The following is a 16,757-nucleotide window of genomic DNA, read 5'->3' on the forward strand; positions in this document are numbered from 1 at the left end:
TCACTTATCCAAAAGTATTCACTATTTAAATATAATCAGCAGAGAAATAGGTGTACTTCGATGTAACGAATGATAACAATTGAATGGTACATTTATTTAATTTGAGATAATCCATAAAATATTTTCAACATGCAATTAAAATAAGAAGAACCAAAAATTCAAACAAGAGAGATATGGTGTGGGACATGCAATTGATTGTTTTTGAATTAAAAATGGGAAGTGATTCTTGCATGCATGTGATTATGAGTCATCAAATTCTTTAATGGCTTTTTAATTAGTTTTCAACCGCTCTGAATAATTCGGCAGCATGTGGTCACTTGCAAGACTACGTATAACTTAATTCCCTTTCCTTCAACGTATTTTAATTTTCCCCCCGCTTTGAATATAATACTGCAGCCACCATTGTATGCCCGTACAGTATCTTTGTCAATTATCTACGTAATGCATTATTGACATCCAGTCTCGACATTCTTAATGTTCGTTTTGAATCGGGGAATGGGTTTCATATCAAGTTTGAATATAATTTGTAATTAATTACCATCGAATTCGAGTGATTTATTAAATTCAATTTATTTCTGATTTATGGGCATCTCCAACATATATGATATTGTAACTTTAATCGAATTGAGTTACATTTGATGATAACAGACCGAGTTAAATATATATGGAGTCTATCTGATTTCTTTGATGGACAAAATTAAATCAAACAATTGAATTAGGTGAAGCAAATGATTTGGAGCGATTCGTTTGGTTGAAGATATACTTTTTTTTTTTTTTTTTAAATATATACCTATGATCTTATCTATATTTTATTTTAGATAAAAACTTGTGTGAGACGGTCTTATGTGTCGTATTTGTGAGACAGATATCTTATTTGGGTCACCCATGAAAAATTATTATTTTTTATGCTAAGAGTATTACTTTTTATTGTGAATATGGGTAGGGTTGACCCGTCTCACAGATTATGATCCGTGAGACGGTCTCACATGAGACTCACTCTTTATTTTATTACGATATAATCCACGACCGCATGTTCTAAATATGAATAAACTATCTTTCAAAAATTATTACGACATCATTAATTAAACAAATTGAAGTAATTATTCAGCAGTTATTTCAGAACTACCACATATCAGTATGAAACCACCAGACAGTTCAGTGTTTCCAATCCTAATTACGGTTGAGGTGTCGACTCGAGCTTCCGGCCGAACTCAAGAACGGATCCTCCAATCTCCATCGTCCGATGACGTGTCAAAACGAGCATGACAAGTAATCACAAAAATACTCCAGAGCCTCCGAACTACTCCTATAAATAAGTCATTCTGACTTCATTTTAAGACACATCGTAATCTATATATATAATATTCTATCTAATAGGACAAAAATTACTTAAGTATGTACTATTAAAATATTGTTGTACTTATGGTGTACCCGCATGATAACAATTCAACGATAAATTTATATATTTTCAATATCAACTTGTAATTAAAATATGAAGAACCGAAATTTTAGACGTAAGATGTGGAAATTTTAACCGATCACTTTATAGAATAAATAAATTTCCTAAAAAATAGAATTAATGACTTCTTGTTTAGCACTTGTACCGTTGTACGACTTAGGTACATATTTCCTTCTCGTTCAATGCATTTGAATTTTACCCTTGGAATAAAGCCACCGTATCATGTCCGTACATTTATTTTATCAATCAGTGGTCTACTATTTTCTTACCCGACTTTAAGATTTTTTTTATATATAAAATATACATTCGAATATTATATTTTTATTGGGGAATATCCCATTTAACATATTTTATTTAGTTTAAATTATCATTTAACGAACTGATTAATTTGGAGCCGTGTAATCACTTTAACTACTACGTCTATATGTCCCTGTCTCGTGGAACAACAACACAATCATCCCAAAAATAAGACGAGATATTAAATTTGAGACCCAACTTTATAAATACGAGAGCGAAAGTTTTCAAAACAAAACGTAACAAAAAATTGAGTGTGTTTCTTTATATCTAATCTAGCTACGGATTCTTAATGATCATTTTGAATTATATGAATTTAATTATACATGAAATATTGAGTGTGTTACTTTTTTCTTGACGCTTAACGTAACAAAAAATATCTCCACATATTAATCAGGCCAGATGGAGATACTGGTTGTAGGGGGTTAAAGGGAACAGTACTTATTTGAAAAATTATAAACCATAGTTCAAAATTGTAGAGATCATTTAGCAAAAAAAAAAAAACACACACACATAGTGAAAGACTTTAGATGCATTACTTGAATAAATAACCACATTTTATCTAATCTACAGAGACCATGAAAACCATCAGTTCATCAAACAAATTTTTTTTTTCGAAAAATAAGTGGTACCGTCTCCTTTGAAAAAAAAAACATTAAGTAAAAAAGCATCATCAACTGTATTTCCTGCTCAAATTTGATGTAGCCAAGTTGAAAATTCGAAGCTATGTGCTTCGAATAATTAGTAATCAAGATGAAATTCCACTCGTACTTCGTCATATTCACCTCAGGTTCATTTTAAAGCAAGAAGTGTGGGGTCCGTGCTCCTGATTAATATTTAATGATCAAACAACCATGATTTATTTATGTAAACAGCGAAAGCGATTAAAATTTTCTATTTTGGGCCTACAGAAATTTCGGCATTACCTATTCGTAAATGAGACATCCCAAAAATTTCCAAACAACACAAATATTTATATACTCGAAATAAAGTCATAACATCAATTCACAACCTATAGCCGCACTGGCCAGGACTAAACACATGCAGAGTCGGCAAGGCTCGATCACACAACTATCAATTCAAAACATCGTAAAAATAACAGTACAGCTACACGGGGCATCTCCCCGGTAAATGTATGACTCCATAATATAGTATATATGGGAACTCTCAACCATGACTCGACGACTGGGCACCACTACCTGACGCTCCACCAGACGCGTCAAATCCTCCTGGATAACCTGCTATGGCATAAAAAACAACCACATCATAAAAAGAAACGAGGGGTAAGGCCCCACTAAGACGAACTAGTAATATTACGACAAATATAACTGACATGAAATAAAACCAAGTAAAATGCGATGCAATGCAATGCGTGAAAGGTAACAACTGATAACGGAGTCCAAATGAATCGCATCAACAAACAGTAACAGTGGCCCCCCATGCCAGGAACGTAGCAACGTAACATCAAGTCGCCACCCATCCATGCACGTATCATCGAGGGTACGTGAGCTACCCGCTCAGCCCTCATGTAAGTTATCAGGAGTGCTAATCCTATCCATCCGCTCAATCGATGAGGCAACAACTTGATAGATCAATATCAATATCAATAGCAATCAAAGGAGTCAAGGATCGAAATGCTATGCACTAATAGTATCAACTAATAAAGAATGAATGCAACACGGATTCACAGAAGCACCATAAAGCACGCCACAATTCATACCACAATATTCAACGTCATCTCACGGTCAATAATAGACATCGTAATGAAAAACAGTCGTCGTACCTCAAATGACTTTAATTTATCACAAAATATCTTAAAATTTCTCGAAACTCCCATCATGTGGACAACAATTATTATGCACAATCAATTCCTATCTTAATTAAATAATAAAGGAATTTCAAAGTTAATTCCAAAATTCACACTAAATTTCTACGAATATAATTTCAATTCATAACATATTAACGGTGTCCGATTAGTGCATGTACAGCTCAAAAGTCAAAATATCCCAATTTATAAATCTGAAAATTCGAAATTCAGAAACTAATTCTGAAAAAATCGATAAATACCTCGAATCGACTCAATAATTCACCTAAAATCAATAATACAACATATATCAATTGTTGGAATTCGAAATTATTCAAAATACCCAAATTTCGAAACCCTAAATACGTCAAGGCTTCGAATTAAAGCCTAGGAAACTTAAACCGAGAGTTTCCTCACAAATTCCGGCGAAAACGAGCGATGGTTTCCGACTGGCTCAAAAATTATCGTGAGATTTCTGTGCAAAATGGATATCAATACGTAGCTCATGCATTATCTATGGAGTTCTGTATCATTGATATAGACTTGATATTGGTCAAATATTTACTCAAACTCAAGGCTCTAATCCAGCCCTCATTATTTTTAAATTTTCTTTCACTCAATCATAATTTTTTACCTTTATTTTGTCAACTACGTACTAGTTTTTACGACCAAGTTTAAAGAGAAAATACAAATTGGTTATGTTAACTGGCCTAAAATAGTGACTTTGGTTATCTAGTTAGTAACATTTAAGTCTTGGCATAATAACTTTTCTTTCTTTAATGGTACCGATACGATATTGGATATTGCTGATATGACATGAATAATTTTTGACATGGCGTTTGATGCTACTAAGGTGTCTTACTATGAAAAAGTTAAATTTACAGAAGAAAAACATTATTTCACGAAAAATGAAACTTAACTAATTAGCTAGAGGACGAAAACAACCATTTGGCCAACTTACAGGACCAATTTCACAATTTTCCCAAATATTAAATGATATTTTTCATCTTTGTACTAACAAGTAGTTCAAGCTCAAGCTCGACCGACGCTCCGGAAAATAGATTTGAGCTAAAATTACAGTCATTAGATTATTAATTTTTCGTTAGTCGTTACATTATATCATAGATTCATAGTTTGGGCCAGGTTGGACATATATTTGGAAAGTCATACAGTATATTTTCTGACTTGGAAGTTGATAGGTCATGTGCATCGGAGCAAGTTCATCTAGAAAAATGGTGGATGGAAGCAAGTTTATTTAGCTTTATGTATTTATTTATCTAAGCTCGTGAGCTTATTATAAGTTGTGGTTACTGCTTTTTTCCAAAAGGATTTTGGAAAACAAGCATTTAAGATAATACATGTTGCTTTTGCTAGTAAAGTTTGACATATATAGCTCATTTAATTGCTCTGAAAAATATCTGCGAACTGAATTATTAGGGAACAATAGACGCTTCACCACTGTTATATCAGGGTATTCCTTCTTGTAATGACCACAACGAAAGCATTTGTACTTTGGTTGACTTCTAGAGTTTGATATATACAGTATACTTATTACCTTTCTCTGCATCCAACTTGATTTCAATGTTCTATAGGTCATCCGAGATTTTAATCTCTCTCCGATCTTGAATGAGTACTGTTGTTGTTTCATACGGTGCCTATTGGCCAAGGATTTTGTCATGTGTAGATTTTCAAGTTTAAGCCAAATAACAGCAATTACTAGCTAGGATTGTTAATTAAACGATTTAAACAGGAAAACCGAACTGGACAGTAAATTTTGGTTTATATGGTTTGGTTTAAATAGTTTATCGATCGATTTCTATTTTGGTTTTTGATAATTTCAGTTTGATTTTCGGTTTTGATTGTTTGTACGTACCTCAAATTTAATCTAATTTTGAAGGTTTATTGTTTCCTTACGAATGTCTGTGTTGGTGGTGTAAAATATCGTTAAAAATAAATTATTATTTCTTTCTATTGTACATATTGCCAATAAATTTTTTATTAAAATATAATGATTTTTTTTCTTCATATATGCAGCATGATAATTTTGTTAAAAAAACTCATAACTGTATTTTTAAATCTTACGTAATTTCAAGATTGGAAATTATAAAATAAGAAAATAGTTTTAAACATGTTTTTTTAAAAACAAGTTCTTTTTTCAATTATATCATTAATTTTGGGTGCAATAATTATTCTTGTTCAATAAAGTAATCGAAACTTGATGCCATATTTCTTGCGTGTCTGTTCAACTATTTAAAAATAAAATGGTATCCAGCTTTTTCGATTTTTTATTATAATAATCGAATATTACAATTAGTTCTATATATAAATCATATATTAAAAATCATGAAATCAATTTCAAAATTCCCATTGCCAAAATTCTAAAAATTCAAATCTATGACTTTTTAAAATATCGCTTTTGATTAAAATTGTGAAAAGCTAATTAATCACCGAATTAGAACATATTTCTATCTGAATCGAATAAGAAACGATAAAAATGAAGAAGAAAAGAAACATTAACTAATATGTATATAGAAATTTGATTTGAAGGGAGAAGCGTACCTAAGTTGAAGGTAATGGATAGGGAGAAGAGTGGGAGACACATGATAAAGGGTTTAAAAGTCCACCCATTTTTTAGGTTAAACTATTGATAATTTTTGATATTTTATAATTGTAGCTTATGTTTTAATGTTTGGATTTTAAAGAATTTCATGGACCAATTAAAAGTCAATGGAAATATTGAATATCTTTTATAAAGTTTTCAAAAGTTAAGGTTGAAGTACTTGATTTTTGAAAATACCGTAAAATTTTATTTTAGATATCAATAGACTTCTGTAGAGATTATAAAAATCTAAACTGAATATATATTAACTTTTAAACTCCACACAACTCTATAAAAGTATTTAATTCTCCAACGTTGAATGGGAAATCCATTTTCATATATCTCTTTCTTATTATTAAGAACACTTTAAATTCAATTCTTTTAGTAATTTCTTAGATTGATCGAAATCAAAATTTCAGAAACCTAAAGAAAAGAGCAGCTGACAGAGTTCTTTATGAGCAGGAAAAGTAAGAAAGAAGGGAAAAAAAAGAAAAGTTTATTTATATGATTTGGATTTTATTTCCTTTGCTTGCATCATTGCATGCATTCTGCGAGCTGTCTCTTGGCTGTCTTCTCCACCCTAAATTTAAGCATTTTCTGGTGGTTTCTGCCTTTCGAAACTACTCTCAATCGGTGCAACTCGTGCGACTGTCACGTGTAGACGTCCCTCGACTATATTCCTCCATCCGTCCTACAAACTTCTTTAATTGATCAAACACACGCAGGCAAATTCATACAGATCCCTACTCTAACCCTGAGGTTCTTGTGTGTATTTAGAATTTATATATAAAGAGTTGTGTGTTTTAAGCAAGGGATTGCATAGAAAAAGAGAGAAAATGGTGATAATTGATTTGAGGCAAGTGATGGCTGCAATCCTTACGTTTTCAATGTTCATAATGCTGGGAAACATGATCAAGAGGGACCATATCGATCCACTTTTTGTAAGTTAAAGAAAACCTTTCCTAATCTGTTTTATCAATTAAATGTAGAGTTTATCATTGATATATATAGTTTGAGCTATATTGGTAAGTATAAAAGAATTTTAAACAATAATTTGGGCATGTATAATTTCCCTTTTTTGCATCTCCACTTTTGACTAAACCGCTTGAACACATATATATAAGTGGTAAAAGATCAGTTGACTTTTTGAAAAATAGTTTTGAGTTAATTTTTAAGGGCAGTTTTTTCATCATCAACAAGATTATCATGCTTAATTGAATTTTCTTTTCTTTTAATTCATATATCAAAGATTTTGTTGGTGTTGCCTTTTTTGAAAGTGATCTATGCATGAAACGGAAATATATTTACTAATTTCTGAAATTAATGACTTTCCAATTCATAGAAATTAAAATTAAGGAATTTTTTCATAGATTTTTAAAGATTGATAAGATGAGATAAAAATTTAGAAGTTGTCACGGTAAAAATTGCATGTATATGATGAATTAATCAATTTTCTACTATTTGTTAAGGAAACCGTGCAACCCAGAGCCTCCAATAACAAGTTCCAAGTTTCGAAAGCCACTGATGTTAGACTTGTTGAAGAGAGTTACGGCCCCTGGCAGGAACACTACAAACCCGCCAAACATTGCTGGAAAAAACCTGCAATCAGTAAGTTTGATCTCGGAATGTAGATATATTTATTCAGAAAACCAATTTTATGTAGAATCTGAGTTATATTTTCTTTAATAAGAGATTACTATTAAATTTTTAAAATAATTTTTTGTTTGTTATATGCAGAAGGAAAAGATCAGTCAAATTGCTATATCTTTTTCTCGTTGACTCAGGGCCCTGAATTTCATGCTTCTCAGGTTTTTCCTAAAATTCTTTTGCCCGTCTTTAAGAAATACATACTTAAATACACATACAAATATTAAAAAACATTATGTTGCTTGTATCTCAGGTTGCTAACGTTGTGGAAGTAGCAAGGCGTGTTGGTACTGCAACACTTGCACTTCCTGATATAAAAGGAACCAAATTCGGAGAAAAAAAGTGAGTCTCAACATGAAAATTATTCTAATCATAACTTCGATCAGATTTGTAAATACAAGGAAAACTTTCAAAAAGCATCCAATAAGTTGATCTAGATTAGGTTTGATAATTAGTCAAAATTTAATCTTAGGGTAATATATTGGCGTTTTTTCAATTTTTGGTTCGATTTCATAATAATACTGATGTATCAGCAATGATGTCAGTATGTGCTAATTTACAAAATTCTACAGCCACCTCTGGCGTATTGCATTAATTTTTTGTTGTCATAATAAACCTACTGCATGTAAGGTATTTTCAGGTCTTTTGGAGATGTCTACGATGTCAACAACTTCGTTACAACCTTGAAGGGATTAGTTCGAGTTGACAAGAATCCACCCATTGACCTATCAAACTCGAGCCTGCCCATTGTGAGGATCCCTGAAAGTGTTTCTGAAGATTTAATCGACTCAGAAATTGTCCCCATCTTTCGTGTCAAAAGAAACTTGAGGATTGTCACTAGCTTCGAGTCTTCACCAAGGACAAAGGCGAAAGAAAACAATTTAGCAAGTTCATACAGGTGCACTGCTATGTTTGAAAGCCTTAAACTTCAGGTGGAGTTGCAAGAACTTGTTGATTCTACTGTGGCATCGTTGCGGAGCCTGAGCCAGAAGTCTAAGGGACGTTTTGTTGCGGTCGACTTGAGGGCTGAAATGATGCAGAAAAAGGCTTGCCAGGAGGCTGATGCATCGAGTAAACGGTGCTATGATGGGAATGAAATGGCGGAGTTTTTGACGAGGATTGGATTTAAAGAACAGGTGATTGTGTATTTAACTCAGACAGGATGGCAGGGTGACTTTCTCAAAGAATTCAGGAATGCTTTTCCCAACACTTTTACTAAGGTCTGGTAACATAAGATAATCGAACTTCATATTTTCTTTTTTTAAAATAATTTTTTAGAAGATAATATATTATAGTTATTTTCAAATGTACAAATTAAACCTAAAATATTGACGACTATTAGTACTTTGCCATTCTAGGATGTAATAATGCCGGCTTATGCAAAGGCCAAGTTCTTGAATTCAGAAATACCTGAATATGAAAGATTCATCGACTTTCATATTTGCTCGCAAGGCGATGTGTTTGTGCCAGCGGTCATGGGAAGATTCTATGCCAGCGTCGTGGGGCAAAGGGTCGCCTCCGGCAGGACACAAGTGTTTGTTCCGGCCAAGAAAGTTGGTGCCTCCAATGATTCTGCCGATGATTACCTATCCCTTTACCTTCAGAAAAAGAACCATGACGCGCACTCATGTTTCTGCTGAAGTTATGTATGACACATGTCTGTCGTATCATCGTGCATAACTATAAATATTTGGTGTGTTCGGAACTTCATAAAGATCAGTTGTAACGTTTACATTGTAAAGTCGCTCGCAACTCATAATGAGTTGTGACTAAACATAATTAAATGTCGTATAATGTATGCTGAAGTTGTGTTGTTATTTTATTTTATAACTTAGCATGATCAAATAATGATGACGACGACGATGACATACTGATAAACACACTAGGGCTGCTGGAGATTTTTCTTCCATAACCTCTTCTATGCAATTAAGTTAGATATCACAATTACAAATAGCTGAAAAGTATTTTAGACAGGAAGAAGATCGTATCTCGACGATGTATGTCTTCCTTTGTTTATTGTGGAAGAATGCTAAAGTACATGAAATTCGAGTTTTACAAGGAAAGGCTCAATGTTAATTCACTACAAAAAAATGGGCATTAGGAGTGGTTTTTTTTACCATCAGGAGCAGTTTGTAGCAGCTTCGACGCTTTTACCATTCGTTTTGGGACCGGTCCTGTTGCCGGCGCTCCTGAAGTCCTATAGAGGCGGTATTAGTACTTGGAGAGATTATTAATACCGCTCTTAAAGCTAATGAATAGAACTGGTTTTCCTATTTAGTACAATTTTATAAACGGGTTATAGAACAGTTTCCAAAACCCTATTTTTTTAGTGTGGTTGCATGCATTACATGAAATTAAGGATTAATCATACTGTTAGTCGTGTTGTTGTGTCTAAATAAGAGATGCCGGCAGCTCATTAGAAATTTGTGTCATCTTTTGCATTGTAAGGCGTGGGACTAAACTTAGTATTCTTCAAATATTATAATAGTAACCACGACACTTATAATTTGTTATTATGATTAGAAAAAAGCATGTGCACTACACGTGCAACATGGCAAATTTTTTTAATTATTTGAAAGAGCACGTGAGGAGCACGTGCATAGCACGGAGGAAACCGTTGCAGTCGAACCATTGAATAATACATTTTATTATTCAATCTTTGAATAATGTACTTTGTTATCGTTCAAAATTTAACTCTCTGGTTTTTGCAATGACTTTTTAATATTAAGTACTTCCACATAGTTTTTTTTTCTAGATTATATTCGCTTAGGCAGTCAATATTTTTTTTATTATGGTTAACATTATATTGAAAAAAAAACCAACATAATTCGTGCAGTTATTCGATGATAATTATATAAAAAATTACATAACGTGTATTTACCATACCAAAATATGAAAAATTAATCGACTTCTACATGTGTGTGCAAGGCGACGTGTTTGAGCTAGCTGTCATGGGACAAATGATCGCCTCAGGCAGGACACAAGTGTTCGTTCCGGCAAAGAAAAGTGGCGCTGCTTCTAATGATTCTGCCACTGATCAGTGATTATATTACCTATCTCTTTATACACAAAAGAAGAACCATATGATGTGAACTGTTTTTGCTGAAATTTAGGATTAAGCATGTCTGTTTGTCGCGTTGTTGCGTCTAAATAAGAGATGCTCGTGGCTCATTAGGAGTTGTGAATTTTGTAAATGCTGCCTATTTTCTATCAATAACAATGACAATTATTATTTATTATTACTACTAGAAAAGAGCACGCGCTAAGCACGTGCGTTACACGTGTAGAACCCGTTGCAGTTGAATCACTAAATTATCTATATTATTGTCAAATCTTTGAATAATCTATTCTGTTTCAATTCCAAATTTGAAGCAAGTAGGTTCTGCATTAACTTCTTAATATCAGGTTCTTACACAGTTTCTTTTCCAGATTATATTCTCTTTGGCAATCAATATTAATTTTCTATTCGCTGGCATTCTTAGCACTTCATAGAAAGAAACCATCATAGTAACTGATTTAGATCCGTGTAATAATCGTGCATGTATTCCATGATATAATTTAATTTTTATAAATCCCTGATTTTTTTTTGTTTGTGAAAATGGCAAAAATATAGAAATGACGCAGTCATTTTATACAAGAGAAGTACCAATGCATGCAATCTTCTTTCATGCATATGATTAGTTTCTTTTATTATGAACACTATATTCGACAAATCGACGGAATTTTTTTTTTCTTTTTTAGAAAAGAGTTGATATTTTTTGTATTGGTACATTTTACCATCATACATTTATGATAATGATTTATTAGAAAATTTGTACATGTATCCTTTTTTTAATAAAAAAATTGGCTCGTCATTTAATTTTTTGATTTTTTTTTAAATATATCTGATTTTGTAATCGATTGGGTTTGTCACGTTTTTTTAAAAAACATCGTTCTATTCAGCTTTTTATAATAAGATTAATAGATCAGTTTGGTTAATAATTAACCCAATTTTTGCAAGGGGCAATTCTTCTTCTTTAAACATCGAGGAGGAGCGACATCAATGCCTCAGTTGACTGAATATACATATCCGTGTCTAGTCCTTTCTTTAAAGACTCATAGTTAGACCAAAAGAAATCCTTAAACTTTTTCCTAAAATTGGGATAACATAAGTGTAAATTCAAGAGAATATAAAAACGACACGATTACAGGCATTTTTCATACAACCATATATTCTTTATTAATAATGGTTGGAAACAACATCAAACAAAAACGATAATAAATGAGTTCAACGATGGATGAAAACCCAGATCGCCTCTTTACAATTTCCGTCTGCGAGTGTAATTTATCATCAATGTGTATATATATGGTTAAATTTAATTTAATGTGTTATACTCCGTTAAATTCTCTTCATGGGCATGTTTTCCGGTTCAGTCGACCCTACCCCTGCGGGCACTGCCCGCAAGGGTCGATCCAAGGACTCGGATTTTTCCGAGTCAATTTTTTTTTTTTACATGGAGGTGGGCCCGGAACACTCATGTGGAGTGATCTGGACCGTTCATTGTCTGTGCAGGCAGTAGGTTGAAACAAACCATGTTTTCCTGCCTTTTGTCATCTTTCACATTGAAGAATTTGCAATTATTTCTCTAAAGGATATGCTTCATTTTTGTCATGTAATTTGCAATTCTACCACTTTTGGTCATGTTACGGTTAATTTTAAATTAAAATCATGTAACATGTGTATTTTTTTTTTATATTTATGGTACTTTAACTTGTATGTTATTTTCATTTTTGCTCATTTTTTCTAGCACACACGATGAATTCTGATAAAAAAATGATAAAAAATGAAAAAAAAAAAACATACAAGTTATAAGACTAAAAATGAACATCCACCGTAATAGGACCAAAAATGGAAAAAATGCAAGTTAAATAACTAAAAACATAAATTCATTGTTAACACGATCAAAAGTGAAAAAAAAATTACAAGACCAAAAAGTAATGCTACTTTTGATTAATGTAATCAGTTGTGAGTCATCCATGACATGATAAAGAGACACAATAATAGATTATAATACGACACAATAGTGCTTTAATTGATATTCGAAAAAAACTTTCATTTTTTTTATTAAATCTTTTTTTTAATACAATTGCCTTGACAAATTTTAAAAAAGATAGTACAATAAATTATAGATAAATTTTATAAACAAAAATAATTGACATTAAATATTATCTATAAGAAGTATTAACCTACAATATTATTATATTATGATTATTGTAAAAATTATTAAAGTAAATTAATCACGATATTAACCAGTTCAACCTTACAAAAATAGCTTCATTTAATCATAATCGAATAATAGGATGAAAGTCACTATTTTCTTTTACTAAGACACTGCTAATTATTGTAAAAATCATAATTTAATTGTTGTAAAAATTATAAAGTAAATTATTTTCTTTTATATATAAGACACTGCCAATTAAATTTTTCCCCTAATTTCTTAGAGGATGAAAGTCAAAACTTCCTTTACCAGGGTTCTTTTTGAGTCCGAAGGCAAAAAAATAATAATAATAATAATAATTTATTCCTATAATTTGGATTTTATTTCCTTTGCTCACATCATTGCATGCATTGTGCGAGCTGTCTCTCTTGGCTGTCTTCTCTACTCTAAATTTAAGCGATTTTCTGGTGTTTTCTGCCTTTCGAAACTACTCTATATCGGTGCAACTCGTGCGACTGTCACGTGTAGACGTCCCTCGACTAATTTCATCCATCCGTCCTACCAACTTCTTTAATTGCTCAATACATGCAGACAAATTCATACAGATCCCTACTCTAACCCTGAGGTTCTTGTGTGTATTTAGCATTTATATATAAAGGGGTGTGTGTTTTAGGCAAGGAATTGCAGAGAAAATGGTGATAATTGATTTGAGGCAAGTGATGGCTGCAATCCTTACATTTTCCATGTTCATAATGCTGGGAAACATGATCAAGAGGGACCATATTGATCCATTTTTTGTAAGTTCAAAAAACCTTTCCTAATCTGTTGTATCGATTAACTAATATAATACAGCTTATTATTTAAGTATAGAAGAATTTAAAACGATGATTTGGGCGTGGTTTTATTTTCAAAGCAGCTTGAAGATCAACTAATGAGTGTATTGGTAAATCAGTTGATTTATTGAAAAATAGTTTTAAGTTAGTGTCACTTTGCATGCTTCACAAAAAAAGGAAAAAATTTAGTATATAGTTTAGAGTTATTTTTTTTGGGGGGGGGGGGGGGCACATTTTTCTTGATCATCAAGGTTATCATGCTTGATTTTTTTCTTTTTTCTTTTAGTTGAGACATGAAAATTTTATTTGGTGTCTCCTACTTTGAAGTGATCTATGTATGAAATGTAAATCTTTTACTATTTTCAGAATTTTTTCACACACATTTCATAGAAAAAATTTATGCCATTTTTTTCATAAATTTCCAAATAATTGTTAGAGCAGAAGAGATAGATAAAATTTCAACAATTGTAACTGCAATAAGTGCATATATAATTATGGATTCAAAAAAAGTTTCAATTGTTTAATGAAGGAAACCGCGCAAGAATCGCCCACAGTCGCTGAAAATGAGTTCAAAGTTTCGAAAACCGCCGAGGTTATTCTGGTTGAAGAGAGTTACGGCCCTTGGCAGGAACATTACAAACCCACCAAACGTTGTTGGAAACCAACATTCAGTAAGTTAGGTTTCCAGATATAAATATATTTTATTAGAAATCCAATTGTGTGTAGAATCTCAATTTTTAATAAGATTTATTATTAATATTTGTTACTAATTTGTTTGTTATGCAGAAGGAAAAGATCAGTCAAATGGTTACATCCTTTTCTCTTTGACTCATGGCCCTGAATTTCATGCTTCTCAGGTTTTAATAAATTTTAGGGTTAATTATATCTCTCTTCTAAAGTTTGTCAAATTAACAAAAACACCCAATTATATTTAAATATTGCTCATATACCTCTCTTAAGGTTTGTGAAAAATAACAATTAAATCCAATAACTTGTAAAACATTGTGTTTGTTGTATCTCAGGTAGCAAATGCCGTGGAAGTAGCAAGGCGTCTTGGTGCAACACTTGCACTTCCTGACATAAAAGGAACCAAATCTGCAGAAAAAAAGTAAGTCTCATCATGAAAAATCTTCTAGTCATAATTTTGATCAAAGTACGAAATACTATGAATAATTCCAAAAATCATCGATTAAATTGGTCTAGATGAGGTTTTTATAATCTAATTCGCCAAAAATTAATCTCCCTATAATAATTATGACCAAATTATAACTAGGCCATATTATAAATCCAATTTAGTGATTTTCCATAAATAGCTCTTTCGTGCTAATTTACAAAATTCTACCGCCACTTGAGGCGCATTTCAAGTTTTGTTTTCGTAATATACAAACTTGATACAACTTCTTTTCCAGGTCTTTCGGAGACATCTACGATGTCAAAAACTTCGTTAAAACCTTGAAGGTAGTAGTCCGAGTTGACGAGGATCCACCCATTGAACTATCCAACTCGAGGCTCCCCATCGTGAGGATCCCTGAAAGAGTTTCGGAGGGTTTCATCAGCTCAGAAATCGAGCCCGTTTTTCGTGCCAAAAGAAACTTGAGGATTGTCACTCACTTCAATTCTTCACCGATGACAGAGGCAAAAGAAAACAAGTTAGCAAGTACACACCAATGCCTGGCTATGTTTGAAAGCCTTAAACTTCAACCTGAGTTGCAAGGACTCGTCGATTCGATGGTGGGAGCAATGCGAAGCCTGAGCCAGAAATCTAAGGGACGTTTTGTCGCTGTCGACTTAAGGTCGGAAATGTTGCAGAAAAAGACCTGTCAGGAGTCTGATGCATGGGGTAAACGGTGCTACGACGAGGAGGAGATGGCGGAGTTCTTGACGAGGATTGGGTTTAAAGAACAGGCAACTGTGTATTTAACTCAGACAGGATGGCAGGGTGGTGGTCTCAAAAAATTCAGGAATGCTTTTCCCAACACTTTCACTAAGGTCTGGTAACATTATATAATTAAACTTCATAATATCTTTAAAAAAAATTGAAGATATTTTGATCTCATTTTCAAAACCACAAAATAAACCTCTAATCTTGACTATTAATACTTTGCCATACCAGGATGTAATAATGCCGGCTTATGGAAAGGCAAAGTTCTTAAACTCAGAAATTCCTGAATACGAAAGATTAATCGACTACTTCATATGCGTGCAAGGAGACGTGTTCGTTCCATCAGTCATCGGCAGGTTCTATTCCAGCGTCTTGGGGCAAAGGATTGCTTCCGGCAGGACACGAGTATTCGTTCCGACCAAGAGAGTTGGTGCCTCTAATGACTCTGTCGTCGATCACCTATCCCTCTACATACAAAAGAAGAACCATGATGCGCACTCATGTTTTTGTTAAAATTAAGGATTATGCATCGCTGTTTGTTGTGTTGTGTCGACCTATGAATAAGAGATCCTGGTAGCTTTATAAAGAGTTGTTGTAACTTTGCTTTTTAAACTCGCCCGCAGCTCATAAAGTGTAGCGACTATGCGTTGTACGTAATTGTCTTCGAATATCTACATATGTTTTTTGTGTTGATCTTTAATTTATGCCATATAACATGAGAATAATATTTTAAATTCTTAATTTGCTTAGGACTTAAAAATCAATCAAGCTAGATGCGGAATTAAGAAATAATAACGATTCATTAAAAACAAGATATTTACATTCTAATTCTCAATAAGAACATGAGAGAAAAACTGTATTGATAAGTTCGATATATTCAATAAAAACATGAGAGAAAACTCTCAAGTTTGTTAACAATAATTACCAACCTTCTACAAATTAAAATTGTTCCAAGATGCTATATACTTTTTTTTTTTTGAGGACCTATCACCATGATTCTTGTATTTTGTTTTCTCTTATAGTGAACCGTGAATTGTATAT

At 32.5% G+C, this 16,757-nt stretch overlaps 2 protein-coding genes across 2 annotated transcripts; both read left to right on the forward strand.

The window, feature by feature from the left end:
• The first annotated feature begins 6,527 nt into the window (after positions 1-6,527).
• LOC140828118 (protein MANNAN SYNTHESIS-RELATED 2-like) lies at positions 6,528-9,587 on the forward strand. The gene is made up of 6 exons (XM_073191100.1): positions 6,528-7,097; positions 7,626-7,764; positions 7,894-7,964; positions 8,057-8,145; positions 8,444-9,023; positions 9,162-9,587. Exons 1-6 carry the CDS (start codon positions 6,993-6,995, stop codon positions 9,441-9,443), a joined length of 1,266 nt encoding a protein of 421 aa, XP_073047201.1. The 5' UTR covers positions 6,528-6,992; the 3' UTR covers positions 9,444-9,587.
• A 4,004-nt stretch (positions 9,588-13,591) lies between these two features.
• LOC140825785 (protein MANNAN SYNTHESIS-RELATED 1-like) lies at positions 13,592-16,428 on the forward strand. The gene is made up of 6 exons (XM_073187741.1): positions 13,592-13,798; positions 14,364-14,505; positions 14,621-14,691; positions 14,857-14,942; positions 15,244-15,823; positions 15,948-16,428. The coding sequence occupies exons 1-6, from the start codon at positions 13,694-13,696 to the stop codon at positions 16,227-16,229; spliced, it is 1,266 nt and encodes a 421-aa protein (XP_073043842.1). The 5' UTR covers positions 13,592-13,693; the 3' UTR covers positions 16,230-16,428.
• Positions 16,429-16,757: the final 329 nt, after the last annotated feature.

Source organism: Primulina eburnea, chromosome 3, assembly GCF_022965805.1.
Source record: "Primulina eburnea isolate SZY01 chromosome 3, ASM2296580v1, whole genome shotgun sequence".
Taxonomy (NCBI): domain Eukaryota; kingdom Viridiplantae; phylum Streptophyta; class Magnoliopsida; order Lamiales; family Gesneriaceae; genus Primulina; species Primulina eburnea.

Bases quoted from the DNA above. Each gene is read 5' to 3' on its own strand.
- LOC140825785 (XM_073187741.1), top strand. From the start codon at position 13,694: ATGGTGATAATTGATTTGAGGCAAGTGATGGCTGCAATCCTTACATTT. The intron at 13,799-14,363 runs GTAAGTTCAAAA...TGTTTAATGAAG, and splicing joins ACCATATTGATCCATTTTTT to GAAACCGCGCAAGAATCGCC. The intron at 15,824-15,947 runs GTCTGGTAACAT...TTGCCATACCAG, and splicing joins TTCCCAACACTTTCACTAAG to GATGTAATAATGCCGGCTTA.
- LOC140828118 (XM_073191100.1), top strand. From the start codon at position 6,993: ATGGTGATAATTGATTTGAGGCAAGTGATGGCTGCAATCCTTACGTTT. The intron at 7,965-8,056 runs GTTTTTCCTAAA...CTTGTATCTCAG, and splicing joins CTGAATTTCATGCTTCTCAG to GTTGCTAACGTTGTGGAAGT. The intron at 8,146-8,443 runs GTGAGTCTCAAC...AGGTATTTTCAG, and splicing joins ACCAAATTCGGAGAAAAAAA to GTCTTTTGGAGATGTCTACG.